The 14,331-nt window shown below is 42.6% G+C and overlaps 1 protein-coding gene and 1 pseudogene across 1 annotated transcript in view; both read left to right on the top strand.

Moving 5' to 3' along the window:
• Window positions 1-14,331, top strand: part of LOC137776429 (G protein-coupled receptor kinase 3) — a 124,874-nt gene that overhangs the window by 106,838 nt on the left and 3,705 nt on the right. The window contains exons 14-19 of the mRNA XM_068562906.1: window positions 4,817-4,883; window positions 5,326-5,426; window positions 6,115-6,181; window positions 6,934-7,029; window positions 9,977-10,139; window positions 13,634-13,770. Of these exons, the coding sequence (XP_068419007.1) occupies window positions 4,817-4,883; window positions 5,326-5,426; window positions 6,115-6,181; window positions 6,934-7,029; window positions 9,977-10,139; window positions 13,634-13,770 (631 nt within the window). The remainder of the gene's footprint in view (window positions 1-4,816; window positions 4,884-5,325; window positions 5,427-6,114; window positions 6,182-6,933; window positions 7,030-9,976; window positions 10,140-13,633; window positions 13,771-14,331) is intronic.
• Window positions 10,878-11,286, top strand: LOC137776762 (phosphatidylinositol N-acetylglucosaminyltransferase subunit P pseudogene; annotated as a pseudogene).

Here is a 14,331-nt window from a genome sequence, read left to right as displayed (position 1 = left end):
CCAGGCAAAGGCTTGAGTAGCGCTGTGGTACTGGGATCAGAAAGGCCACAAATGACTTAACAGTATCGTTCTTACAGTCCATAGCGGTTTTTGTTTTTTCAGTGGATGCTTGGCTATGGACAGATAGGAGTTTAGATTCAAGGTGATTGGGAGGATGGTCGTATCACTACCAATGTCAATGGGTATAAAGTATCAGTGGTTCATATTAAGCTGATGTTTACTGAGGGCCCTTCAGGAGCAAAGCATCACGGTGAGATCTGGAGGCGATGGAGCCTTCGTCCCCTCAGCTTAAACAAGGGGAAAGAAGGTTCCATCCGGGCGTACAGAAGCATCCTATTCAGTTCTTACACACTGTACAGAGGGAGCCCGAGTAGCTGTCTTTTCTCAGACACAAGGGGCCTAAGGAACTGAAACAGGTAACTCAGGAGGGGGTGGGAGGAGAGCGCGGCCAATGTGGCGCGGGCTTCACAGGCAGTCTGTCCCCCGGTATCCTGGTGCTCTTACAGGGCGGCCGCGGCATCAGTCCTCATGGGGTGAACCAGACTCCATGCCAGCCACTCCCCAGCGCTCGTCCTCAACCCCAGGCATGCTTGGCAACGCCCAGGGACATTTTTGGTTGTCACAACTTGGCATCTAGCGGGTCGAGGCCAGGGTTGCTGCTAAGCATCGTACAGTGCACAGGGCGGCCCCCGCTGCTCCAACAAAGGATCGCACAGCTGAGGATGAGAAACTCTGCTCCAGAGCAAGTCTCTTCCCCTCCTCCCCACATCTGCGCAGTGAGGGTGACCAGTGGTCACCAAGGGTCTTTTTCTCGCTTCTGTTTTCTCTGATCAGATACTTCTCGCACTGACCAGTGTGCCCCATTGCTTCTGCTGAAACACTTGTCTGAACCCCTAGTTCTGTTGTGACACCCTAGAAGGATCCCACAGGGTGCAAGGCACAGGAACCTGGATGTAAGGAAGCTGTCGAGGCCCGAGAACGTGTTTGCATCCCTGGGCTCAGTGATGGACCCGTCCGCTCAGGGCCGTATGTTGGGTGGGGGTCACTGCTTCCACTTCAGCTGACTGTCAGACACTGAAGAGCGCCTGTGTATAAAGAGGTGTCCACGTTGCAAATGTGCGGAATCGCCGTCATGGTCCTCAGTCTAGAGTTCAGCTCTCTGTGAAGGGAAAGAATTGACGTGACAGTAGCCTTGATCTTAAACTTGTCACCATTGATTGTCAGACACGAGGAGAGAGCCCAGGTGGTGGTCTGGGGAGAACTGAGCTCTGCCTGAGTTTGCCGAGTTGGTTCCCATAGGGAAAAAAAGGAATGTTTATAAGTACTTTGGTAGCTATTGGCTTAGGTTCAAAACTCACATTTGATGTAGCATGCAATCTTTTTGGTATTCTAAAATTAATTTTTGACCTAAGGATTTGTAGTCACTTGTATTTATAAATGGATTGTTTTTGAGCTCATCTTTTCACTGTGAATGATGTATCGTGCGTGTGTGTGTGTGTGTGTGTGTGTTTCCCCATCATTTAGCATGCCTTGAACATTTTCCCAACTCGTTTGGGGGAAATTTGCGACTCTCCCACTCTCTCTGTTATTCAAAAGCCACATCAGACCACTGTACATGTGAATTCTATTCCCATAACGTCCCCTGACGCAGCCGGAGTGTTGCATGTGCTGTTGGAAGAGCTTGGCCCACGTCATAAGCTGTTGACAGGCCCGTGTTACTGTCTCCTATTTAAAGCGGCTGCGTCGGGGAGCAGCTGTGATCACACAGGATCTGCGAGCACCACGTGCCTCCCTCAGAATGGAGATCATTACTATAGGAGGTTTTCTTTACCATTTTCCAAAATAGAAACAGAATCTTGGGTTTTGTTCACAAAGAATAATCAAGAAGACATTGGAAACAGATGCGCCTCAGGACTTGAACTTGAAAGACCAGACTTTCTCAGCACAACAGCCCAGAACCGAAGAACCGAAGAACCGAAAAGCATTTCCGATTGTTTCTTATTGAGTCAGACGTGGCAGAGCTATGTTTATCAAATGGGATTTGTAGCGATCGGGCCTGTGTGCCGGGAATGTTTTAATGTTGAACTTTAACTCCCGTCCCCTCGCAAAGCCCTCCCTCTGGTCACACGAAAGAGTTTTTAAATTTAGCACAGAGCATCTCTGCCAGAACACAGTCGTCCTTCTCTCCAAGTGTCCGGGCACAGCCCTCTGCTTCCAGCGTCAGATGCAGGCAGGCACATGAGGGTCGAGAGCAGGAAGGGGTCCTCCGGCTTTGCACACAGGAGCCAAAGCAGATGGATTTGCCAAAACACAGGAGACCTTCACACAATCCCCTTTTATACGTTAAGGATCTCTGTGGGGTAGGAGCAGTTGTGTCATGAAGAGAGACTGAAGTTGTAGTAAGATTTAATAAACCTATATTCCTTTTCTCTTGAACCATGAACATGTTAATATCTCTGTGTATTTTGCATACAAGAATGATACAAGTCAAGTTTTTAAAAATTATAGTATCTCATAAACAACAGATATCATTTGTTATTCTATCCCATTTGCTTTTTAAATGCAGTAATTTTACATTTTTCTCCTTGGAAACAATTAGGATGCAAAGAATATTTCCAATCAAAATCTGTTTTAAAGATTGGCGTATGTTTGCTTGGTACTAATTTACCTTGTTTAGATTTTTTTTTTTCCATATTAATGCTTTCAAGAGATGGAAATTACTGTGTTTTTCACTGCATACGAAAGAAAGCAAGCGTTAGAGTGCCCTCTCTTGTACAAAGTGAAAATTGAAATATTTAAATAATAAATACTCTGAAGTGGAATCATCATCATAGTTTAACTTATTCAGTAGCAAGAGTAGGTGGACGTTTTAGTTCTTTTTTCTAAATCACATTGATCTATGTGCTCAACATCCGTATCCATTTTATAGAGTTAACTATATAATATCTTGCCTCAGATTATGTTATATATGCCTTATAAATAAGTCTACAGGGTTGATCATTTTACAGGCATGTCTTACTATCAGAAATCTCAATCATTTCCCTTCTTTAATTTTCAAGTGAATAAATAAGGCCAGGGTTTTCTAGTTTGCATGTTTACTAGTCTCTTTTAATGCTAAGAGTATCTTTGGTTTTTTAAATTTATTTTATTGAAATATAGTTGATTTACAATGTTGTGTTAGTTTTTAGTGTACAGCCAAGTGATTCAGTTATATAGATATATATATATATATATACACACACACATTCTCCTTCACACTCTATTCCATTATGGTTTATCATAGGATATTGACTATAGTTCCCTGTGCTGTACACTAGGAACTTGTTGTTTATCCATCCTGTATATAATAGTTTGCATCTGCAAATCCCAAACTCCCAATCCATTCCTCCCCCCTGCCCCCACCACCATTGACAACCACTAATCTGTTCTCTATGTCTGTAAGTCTGTTTTTGTTTTGTAGATAAGTTCATTTGTGTCATATTTTAGATTCCATATATAAGTGATATCTAAGGTTAACTTTAAAAGCCAGTTTATTCAGCATTTTAAAAATGTAATCAAGAGTAAGAATAGGGCTTCCCTGGTGGCGCAGTGGTTGAGAGTCTGCCTGCCAATGCAGGGGATACGGGTTCGAGCCCTGGTCTGGGAAGATCCCACATGCCGCAGAGCAGCTAGGCCCATGAGCCACAGTTACTGAGCCTGTGCATCTGGAGCCTGTGCTCCGCAACAGGAGAGGCCGTGATAGTGAGAGGCCCGCGCATCGCGATGAAGAGTGGCCCCCGCTTGCCGCAACTAGAGAAAGCCCTCGCACAGAAACGAAGACCCAACACAGCCATAAATAAATAAATAAATAAAAGTAAAAAATTAAAAAAGACATCAAAATTGATGAATTTTTAAAAAAAAAAAAAGAGTAAGAATAATTTCTTTACACAGTTGATCAAGCAGACATTCATTTTGTAAAGTTAGACTCATCCTTATTAATTTCACAGATGTGTATCAGATGCCCACTGTATACTGCCATTGTCTCGGCTACTAGCATGTACATTATTTTATTCGTTCCCGTCACCGTTTTGGTGACGGATATTGCGTTATGCCGTTTACAGATGAAGAGACTGAGACTGGAGGTTTCCATGACTGGCTCACAGCCGGCAAACAGCCAAGTCACAGCGTGAACCCAGGGTTTCTGACTCTTAAGTCTGGGGCTGTTTGTAAGTAGGACATGAGGGAGCAGTTCTCAGAACTCTGGAGGGTCTGGGAGCACAGGGTTAGTTTATATCTCTTATCCTCAAAGGAATGTAGTGCTTAAAATTACTGGATTCTAGGGGGGGAAGTGTGTTCATCTTGGACGTGTTTTGATTTGACTGCAGTTCTTTGTATTGTTCGAGGAACTAATACCCATTTTTCTAAAAAAAAAAAAAAAAATTTGAAAGTTACCATTATCTCAAACACTAATGTGACAAACGCCATGTGTATGACTTTCATTTCCATAAATACCTGTTTGCTAATGTTTTTTCCAAGTGATGGTTTAAATTATCACTTGGAATATATTTGCTAAAGTATATTTTGGTACCATGACTTCGTTGACGTGAAGATCAGGAGTTCAAGTAAACATAAGCCTTGCTCCTTCAGGACCTAATATATCTGATCGTCAATCTGATCATCAGTTTTTCTCTAGAAATGCTTATATGTTTATGGCTTTTGTATTTCTGCAGTTTCATATGAGCAGTGACAGAACGTAATACCTTGCCCAAATATTAGTCAACAATGTTTGCTGTTACCTGAAACCATCTAGTGATGGAATTTTCTTTTATTTCTACAGTCACAGCCCTTTCAGACAACATAAAACCAAAGATAAGCATGAGATAGACCGAATGACACTCACCATGGTAAGGAGGTCAAAAACTTTTTTTGTTTTGCATTATAATTTTCATGTTTCATTCCATCACAACCAGTATAAAAAAAAAAAAAGCTTTCTTAAAACAGTGGAAATAGATGCCAAGGCAAATATCAGGGTTTGCTAACAATCAGTAAGAGAAAGATGTAGAAAATCAAGAACAAAACTAAAGAAGTCAAATAAAAGGAAAAATGACTGGGATGCAGAAGAGCGAGGAGACCTGATTCTTCTGGCTCCAGCCTGTCGATTGACTCTGAAAATGAGTAACCGTTCTCTGTTTCTTAGAGTCAATGTTAATTGGCAGTGAATCTGCAATTTTTTTTTAACACTATCCTTATTGCAAGAAATGGCCTTTAAATCTGGTCAGGGGTGAGGGCACTGTTTCCCTGGATGCATTTTTGAGATCGTATTCTCCCCCCGTCCCCCACCCCTAGAATGTGGAACTTCCAGACATCTTCTCCCCTGAGCTGCAGTCCCTTCTGGAAGGCTTGCTCCAGCGAGACGTTAGTAAGCGACTCGGCTGCCACGGACGCGGGTAGGCCGTTGCTTCTGCCTTTCAGCGTCTTCACCTGGAAAGCAGAACAGTTCCTTTCAATACATTGAGAATCTCCCATTTCAATTAGAGGGGGTCGGAGGGAATCACAGGGGAACTCTGTATATTGGCCCACGTGTTTTCTTCAGAGTCTGCAACTTCTTCTGTTCCATGTGAACTGAACTTCAGCGACGATCTTTGGGAAAAACTGTTTCTTCGGTTTATGAAGGGGTTTGGCATGCACTATTCTACTAGATTTCTAGTTTGCTTCGAAATTAATATTTGGTGCTTCATATCCCTGCCATCTGATCTATGAGGACTTGTAGACATTTGCTGTAAATCTCTTTAATGTGTAGATCTCTAACTTAATTCTTAGTTAAATTTGTTCTCATGATTACAGAATCAGATATAGATATAATCTGTGAAAACCCCTAGGTTATCTCAGTCTGGGATAAGCATCCCCAGTAAAGTATCACATGGGATTATATTCCTAGGCTCAGCGTGCAGTATTTCTAAACATCACAGTGTTTCTTGGATTGCTTCGAAAGAAGCATATTTTACTTGCTGTCTTAAAGAGCTGGAAATAGTTGTCCCTGTGTGTTCTGTAATAGGAGATAATTTTTGCAAACCGTTTCTTAGATTTCCGAATGCATATTTACTTACCACTGCTGTGACTCCCTCTCTCCCGCAGTGCACAGGAGCTAAAAACGCACGACTTCTTCAGAGGCATCGACTGGCAGCAAGTCTACCTGCAGAAGGTACTCCTGCTGGGACCCCACCCCGGGTACCACCCCCACTGTGCTCTCCATCTGCATCTCTGTATGCATCTCTACGTCCTGGCTCTGTCTCCAGGGTCCACCCCAGCTCTCCATCCACAGCCCTGCTTCTTGTTCTCCTATCCACGTGCTGCCGTATGGCTCATTCCCTTTGGAACAACTTCTCCCTCTTTGTTTATATGTAAAAATGTACGAGAAACGTTTGTCATACACTTAGATACTTTTGAGCCCAGCACCCCATAATTTAAGAATTAGCATGATTGTATAGTGGCATAATCCCCTTGGCTTATTTTAAGCTACTTTTTAATATTCTCATTGATTCAGGAAAACACCCCAGATTAAAGTTGTTGTTTTTTTCTCAGTGTTGATGATCATCTTTGGACTCACCTTTGCGTGAACTCAGACCGTTGAGGAATGATGCTCTGTTAGTCCTGCCTAATTAAGAGTAGAGTTGGGTTCTGGTTCAGCCAGCATTGGCCTCGGGACGTTTGTGGGTGTGGGGCGCCCCACCCTGCCCCATTGCAGGCGTTAAGCTTCTAGCAAACTGGGTCGTGGGGCTGTATCTCCTTTGGGGGCATTGTGAACTGTGCACTGTGATTTGTGTGAGCTTGAATGAGCCCTGCACAGACTGTGACACCTTGATGTGTTGCACTGAGATCTCTTTATAGAATAGCAGGTTGGGACCGGGCCCTGAGTCACCTAGTAACTGAACCTTTCTTCTCTGGCTCTTCCAGTACCCTCCGCCCTTGATCCCTCCCCGGGGGGAAGTCAATGCGGCCGACGCCTTTGACATCGGCTCATTTGATGAAGAGGATACCAAAGGCATCAAGGTACACTGGCAATGCTTGCTTTCAGGTTTTTTTGGTTTTTTTTTTGGAGGGTGGGGGATTTTTTAATTGGAAATCAGGCTTCATGATTGACTTAGTACTGGCCTGTTTATGGACTGTAGCTTACAGATGAATATCCATATATTTGGCGAATGTAGAAGAGGTCAAGACCTGAATTAGAGACTACGACAGCTTTCTTTGGGCTACCTATTTTACGTTTGATGAACTGCAAAGTGGTCACATTCTTATTGATTTGGATAGATTGATGGTTGATAGAAAACTCAGACGTGTTATGAAGCAGGGAAAAACAGCCGGGTGATGGCAAACGTACTTGGCCTCATGCCAGACAGCCAGTCATCTTAGTTCTCCCAAATATCCCGGTTTCTCTGTGTCAGGATGAAAAGAGCAAACAGCGTGAATCCTTTTGCATTTGTCAATCAAAAGTGAAATAATCACGGTTTTGTTTTTTTCAATATGTGTAGCATCTTCCGCATTTTTCAAACTGGTTCCTATCGTTATTTTCCAAGTAGACAGGGCATAATTAGAGGCGGTGAGCCATGGGAGAAAGTCACCCTCTTTTGGATGCCGAGTCAGAGCGTGTCACTACACGTCAAGTTCTCACTGCCCCCACTTTCTCAGCTTCTCCCAGCGTCTCCCCTCTCCCTCCGAGAGGCCCCCCTGCCCGTGTCTTCTCAGCTGCCTGCATTTATGGCCTTGTGTCAGCCCCCCTGGGCTTTCCTGCCAGGCAGCTGTACAGGTGACTGGGGTGGTCACGTGGCCAGTTTCCCAGGATGGCAGGATGGGGGGTGGCGGGGAAGGTCAGGTGAAACACAGCGGAGAGGGCCTGGTCTGAGCCGTGGCTCCCCTGGGGACAGCAGCGTGACCACTGTGCCGACGCTCGGCATCTTCTGTGGCCTGGACAGACAGGACCACCCTATAGCTTCGGGAACAGTCCCTTTACAGAGTTATCTAAAAGGATCACTGCTGTCACAGTAGAATTTTGTCATCAGACATACTTCTCTCCAGCAAAGGGCACTAAAAGGAAAACGAATATCACGTGGGAGCCTGTGAAAATTTTGTTGTTCAAAAGAGAGTCTCATGCTTTCAATTTTGTCAACTGTACTCTGGGCTTTGGAGTCAGACGCACTGGCCTCAGATCTGCACTTACTACCTAAGGGAATCAGGGCCATTTAGGGAACCTCGGGAGCACTGGTTTTCTTGCCTGTGAAGTGAGTGGTTTCATTGCCAGGCCTTCTCCGTGGGTGGGTCACCTGTGTCAGCCTCCTGGCATGTACACTAGGAGTTTCTGTTGTGGTGGTTTTGCTTCTTGTGGAACCAGAGCTGAGAAGGCTGTGTCTCTTAAAATGTAGCCAAAATAATGCATTGTTCTTTAAGGAGAAAAAAAAAGCTCACTTCATGTAGAGCTTTGTTTTATTCATTTTTCACATAGGCCGAGTCATAAAGACCAAGGCTCTCTGACCTTACAGGAGATGGAACCGTTTGTATATAAAGCAGAGTTGTCCATTTCAGAGCAACTACTTTGGAAAGGAGGGTGTTTTCACTTTTGCCAAACTCTGCAGAATCTGCCCCAGTGTCCCTCATCACAGGGTGCTCTCCTGGCCTGGATGCTCTAACACTGCACTGCACACACACATACACACACACGCATGAGCGTGTTCACACTCAGGACACACAAAGGTTTCAGCGCCAGGCTTGGTTTGGGCGTCTGAAGAAAGCTGAAAGGGGAAAAACTGTACACATTTTGATCTCAGAATCAGCATGTTAGGATGACAAGTCAGTAAGGGTGGGTGGAGAGCATCCTGATTGGGACCAGGATGCAGGTTCCTCCAGTGGTTCAGTGATTCACTAAAGGCCTGTGGGCAAGAGCCTCACCCTTGGTCTTTCTCCCTTTTCCTTCTAAATAACTTGCCTCTCTCCCGTACTTATCTCTCAGGCAAGGGGGTAAAACAAGTCAAGCTTCTAGGGAGATCCCTGCTTTTGAAAGACAGGGCTATTTTTTCCTTTCAGTAGGATCGCTTGTCTTTCTGCCACAAAACTGTAACTCAAATCTGTAAAACCATTTTCTTAGCTTGCTTTCAGAGTACAGGGTCACTTGGAGAAGAATGAAGAATTTTGAGTAATAGTTCGGAAGAGAAATGCTATCGTTAAGTGTAATTTTTCTTATAGCACCTCTGAAAGGCCACATTGCCTAAAGTCTCCACGTATCTCAAGACTTATGATCATACTGTTCAACTTGGATTCATTGGAAGGCTCATGGGCTAAATGGTAAATTTGGCCTAGTGGACCTTTTAGTTTTTCTCACTTTACAGAATAATGGTAGGGTGGTTAGAAAGCCCTCCTGGCTTCTCCCTTGTAACTGTATCTAAAACCATAGGGATCTGTTTTCACAAATAAAATATCCTCACTATAATTGAAATTATTTTGTTGCCAGATTCTTGTCATCCTTTAAAGAAAACCCTATATATGTTAGTTTTCATTGGCAAAAATGCTATGAAGATGCTGTAGAAGATTGGGCTGTATCTGACTGACCCAGGGATGGAAGTGAAGTGCCCATAATATATCACCCTGTGTGGATCCCGGTTGTTGGATTGTCTTTCTTTTTTTTTCTTTTTAAAAGATTTTATTGAAGTATAGTTGATGTACAATATTATATAACGTACAGGTGTACAGTATAGTGATGAACAACTTTTAAAGGTTATACTCCATTTACAGTCATTATAAAATACTGGCTATCTTCCCCGTGTTGTACAGTATATTCCTTGGTCGCTCGATTGTCATTGGCAGAGGTTTATGACAAGTAATAAATTGTCTCTTAATGGTTATAGGCTGTTGTCTAGTTATCTTCCTACACGCAGTTATGGTACTTTTGAATCTGTTGCCTTTGTAAGCATGTTAAATCATACATATCTTGATTTCTTAAAATAATAAGCTTCTTGATTGCGACCAAGAACTCTACAAGAACTTCCCATTGGTGATCTCTGAGCGCTGGCAGCAGGAAGTGGTGGAAACTGTTTATGAAGCAGTAAATGCAGACACGGATAAAATCGAGGCCAGGAAGAGAGCTAAAAATAAGCAGCTTGGCCACGAAGAAGGTAAAATAGCTGGTGTGTCTGAAGATATTTCTAAAGCAATGAATTTTCAAGATCTCTTGTAAAGCTGAAAATAGTATCTGGGTCATAAAGTACTTTCCAATAGAGTGGGGGAAATGCCATAAATTGTTTTCGTTTTACCTGGCTTGGAAAAGATCAGTGTGAAATGATATTTCAAAGTCTTTAATTTTTTAAAAGTTTTTATTGAAATATAGTTGATTTACAATGTTGTGTTTCAAGTGTACAGCAAAGTGATTCAGTTATACATATATATATAAATATATACTTGATATTTCAAAGTCTTTAGTCCACATATAAATAATATGTATGGAGGTCGTCAGCAGTATTTTGTCAATACACCTTCTTATCTTGGAGTTTTGGGGCCAATTTGGAAGTTTTCTTCCTTGAAGATTAAGTATCACGGTGTCAGCAACAGGGCCAGCTTCCTGGGTGTCTGGCCTGTGTGGTCTCATCAGGCCGCCGACCCAGGTTAATGCTCCACTGGCACCATCTTGACATTCTTAATAATTTTTTAACAAGCGGCCTGCATTTTCGTTTTCCACAGGGCCCCGCAAAGTATGGTGAGGAACTTAGTATTACATGTTTACTTGTCAAGAGACATAAGTGTATATACATACATTTATGTTATAAACAGCATGAAAGAGTCACCAGGGCCGAACTGTGGGGAGGGGCCGGAGTGGGCGCGTGGCGGACCCGAGATTATCTAAAGCCACGGGGAAAATGGTGGAAAATTCACTGTCACCATTGCCAGAAAGAGCGACTTATGGCTTTATTCTTTTCTTAAGCTCCCAATTTGGCTTCATACTATATCTTGTGTGGGCTTTTATTCCTGAATCTTGGCTAAACTCCTTAGGCTTGACCTATTGGCCTCAAAAATACTGGGCAGTTAGTTGCACTGCCTGTGTACCTCCTCATTACTGTAGTGATTGGTTACGTGCTCTTATTTGGAATAAACATGACGAGTACCTCTCCACTCAACTCCATTCATACAATCACAGATAACTATGCCAAAAACCAGCAGCAGAAGAAATACCAAGAAGAAGCCATCCCAGCATTAAGAGATATTCCTAATAGTGAAGTAAACCAAATGTTCTTTCTTGCAGCCAAAGAACTTTACACCAAAAACTGAATTGTATGTAGACTAATACCAAACACTTATTACAAATTTTTGATGTAAAAATTTTGACCGTAGTAATTTTGACTATCTTTCTGATTAATATCCAGTATTGAAATGTAAAAAAAAAAAAAAGAAGTAAGTTGAACTTCTCTTAGATTAAGTTCTATTAATATTATAAATGTTATCAAATAGTAGTTACTAATGGACAGAATAAGTAAAATCCTGCATTACCATATAGCAAGTATCCCTCCCCAAACAAAGAAAAAGAAAAAAGAGTCACCAAGCCTTTTTTTTTTTTTAATTAATTTATTTATTTATTTTTGTCTGTGTTGGGTCTTCGTTTCTGTGCGAGGGCTTTCTCTAGTTGCGGCAAGCGGGGGCCACTCTTCATCGCGGTGCGTGGGCCTTGCACTGTCGCGGCCTCTCTTGTTGCGGAGCACAGGCTCCAGACACGCAGGCTCAGTAGTTGTGGCTCACGGGCCTAGTTGCTCCGCGGCATGTGGGATCTTCCCAGACCAGGGCTCGAACCCGTGTCCCCTGCATTGGCAGGCAGATTCTCAACCACTGCGCCACGAGGGAAGCCCGAAGCCGTATTTTTATTTACCGTATTTGAGTGCCCTATTAGGATTTCCAAAGGAGAATACATAACATCCAGTATTAAATAAATCAGTCATCTTTGATTCACCAAATATTGCCACTCTTGATTTTTCTAAGACTTTATGGATTTTGGATATTTAAACTTGTTGTGGTTAGTGATGAAGATAGCTTTTTGTTTTACTTCTAAGCAAAGACCTTTCTGAGGTTAACGTATAATAAGAATGACCGGAAACAATTTCAGTCTGTGAACAATTTGCTTTGGTGGGGGTGTCTTGGTGCAGGATTCCTGGGTCTTGTCGACCATTCCCCAGTAGCATTTATCATCTGTTTAGGTAAGTGTCCACCATCCTGGATGAATGACTCCTTACCTAAAAGTCGCCTGAGTGCACCAAGGGAACATGACAGCCCTTTAACTGTGTTCACCTCCATTCTGCAGGGAAAGGGGCTTTATTTCTAAGCCATTCTTGAGAGAACGGGTCCACTGAGATCACTCTGGACCACGTTTGCTGTTACGGACTTTACACAGGAAATTATAGCCTCAGTAGTTTGCTCAAGGGAGAGCCACGATGTCACTAGAATCTTGACAAATTGGACCCAGAAAAAAATATGTATGTTAATGACCTTGTTGAAGTGTAGCCTTTTAATTAGAGCTGTAATTAGAACGTCTAGCAAATTAATGAATTATTCTCACATGTAATTAAGTAATTTAGGAATAACTAGATCTTGGTTGAAGATCTCAGAAGTCACCCTTAAAGTAAAATATAGTCTAGGATTAGATACCTGAAGTAAAAATATAAGACATATACTTTAAATGTACTTGACAAATGCAGACACCTTTTCCATTAAAATGGCAACTCCGTGAACCACACCCCATCACCATGGACCCTCCCGAGGCCCCCCCCTCCTTCATTCTTTTCCTTCCTGCTTGTGTCCAAGTGACACAACATGGGTTTTGCTTATTTGTTTATTACCTGAATCTCCCACTAGAATGTAAGCTCCCTGAAGGCGAGGACTTTTGTCTCTTTTATCCACTGCTGTGTCCAGAATGCCTAGCACATGCCCAGCACCTAGGCATTCATTCCCGTCATAGTTGAACAAATGAGTGAGTGAGTGAATGAATGATTTTAGCACAATCACCAAAGCCTCTAAGGAAGGCAAAGTAAGCCACTTAAAATTGACCGTTTCTTTTTGTTTGAGACGATACTTTGCTGTAAAAATGTAATCAGAACTCAACATGCATGTGAATTAGCTTGGCCTCCCTACATAACCATATATATGAAGGATAATTATAACCTTAAGTGGAGGAAAGACCAGTTTTTGACCCTTGTGTTACTTTGGCTTCTTTGGACAAGAAAATCCCCTCTCTGTTATTTTTTTAAATAACATTAAAGGGAAAAGCCCAATTCCATATAAAGGCAAAGGTACTTTGGGCATAGCTTGAGTTTAATCACTCTCTATTCCCCAATTATCACCCTACATAATGAAAAAATATTTATCAAACAAACTTTGACCCTCTCAGAGCAATAGAGGAACATCATGAATTTATCAGAATATTGAGAAACAGCCGTTTAGTATGTTAGTAGAGAGCTGAAGAGACCTGTTCTTTAATGTGTTTAAAACTAAAATAATGATTTCTATAGTGTGTTCTCTTTATAGAAACTTGCTCTTTTTCTAAAAAGTGTGTCATTCTTTTTTTCTGAGAAGCATATAGACATTCTGTTTCAGACCCTGCTAAATTTCATCGTTGTGTTGCGTGCCTCAGATTACGCTCTGGGAAGAGACTGCATCATGCACGGGTACATGCTGAAGCTGGGAAACCCATTCCTGACTCAGTGGCAGCGGCGATATTTTTACCTCTTTCCAAACAGACTTGAATGGAGAGGAGAGGGCGAGTCACGAGTAAGTCTGTAGCATCTTCCCGAGCACTCGTTTCCGTGGTGATTTCACATCGCCGGCATGTTTTCTCAAATCTCCCTCTAGCTCCCATATCTCTTTTAACATGTATACATGAGATTTTCATGTTCAGACATTAACTTTTAAACTTCTGAGTCAAGGAAGGATTTGGCGCTACCTGAAAATAGAAGGTGCCTTCCAGGGAGGTCAAAGCAGACAGGTTTGAGGAGGGCTGGAGAGCGCTTAGGTGGATCAAAAAAGGGGGAAAAACTGGGACTTTGGAGTCAGAGGTGTTTAAATCCACTGCTCCGTGTCTCTGGGACTTGGAGCACATTATGTCGACTGAGCCTCAGTTTCCTCATCTGTAAAACGGGAGAAGTAGAAATGGTAACGACTACTACAATTGTTGCAGATTTATCTTGGGCCTGGTGCTATAGACACACAGACACAAACACACACAGACACGCACACACACACTTTTAATTTGTTTAGCAACCTTTGAGGTCCAACCCTTATAAAGAGAGAACCAGGGCTTAGAGAGGGAAGGTCTGGCACCAGTGACAGGTG

This window comes from Eschrichtius robustus, chromosome 14 (assembly GCF_028021215.1).
Source record: "Eschrichtius robustus isolate mEscRob2 chromosome 14, mEscRob2.pri, whole genome shotgun sequence".
Taxonomy (NCBI): Eukaryota; Metazoa; Chordata; class Mammalia; order Artiodactyla; family Eschrichtiidae; genus Eschrichtius; species Eschrichtius robustus.
The sequence above is the reverse complement of the archived record's forward strand: the minus strand, read 5'-3'. Positions and strand labels throughout refer to the sequence as shown.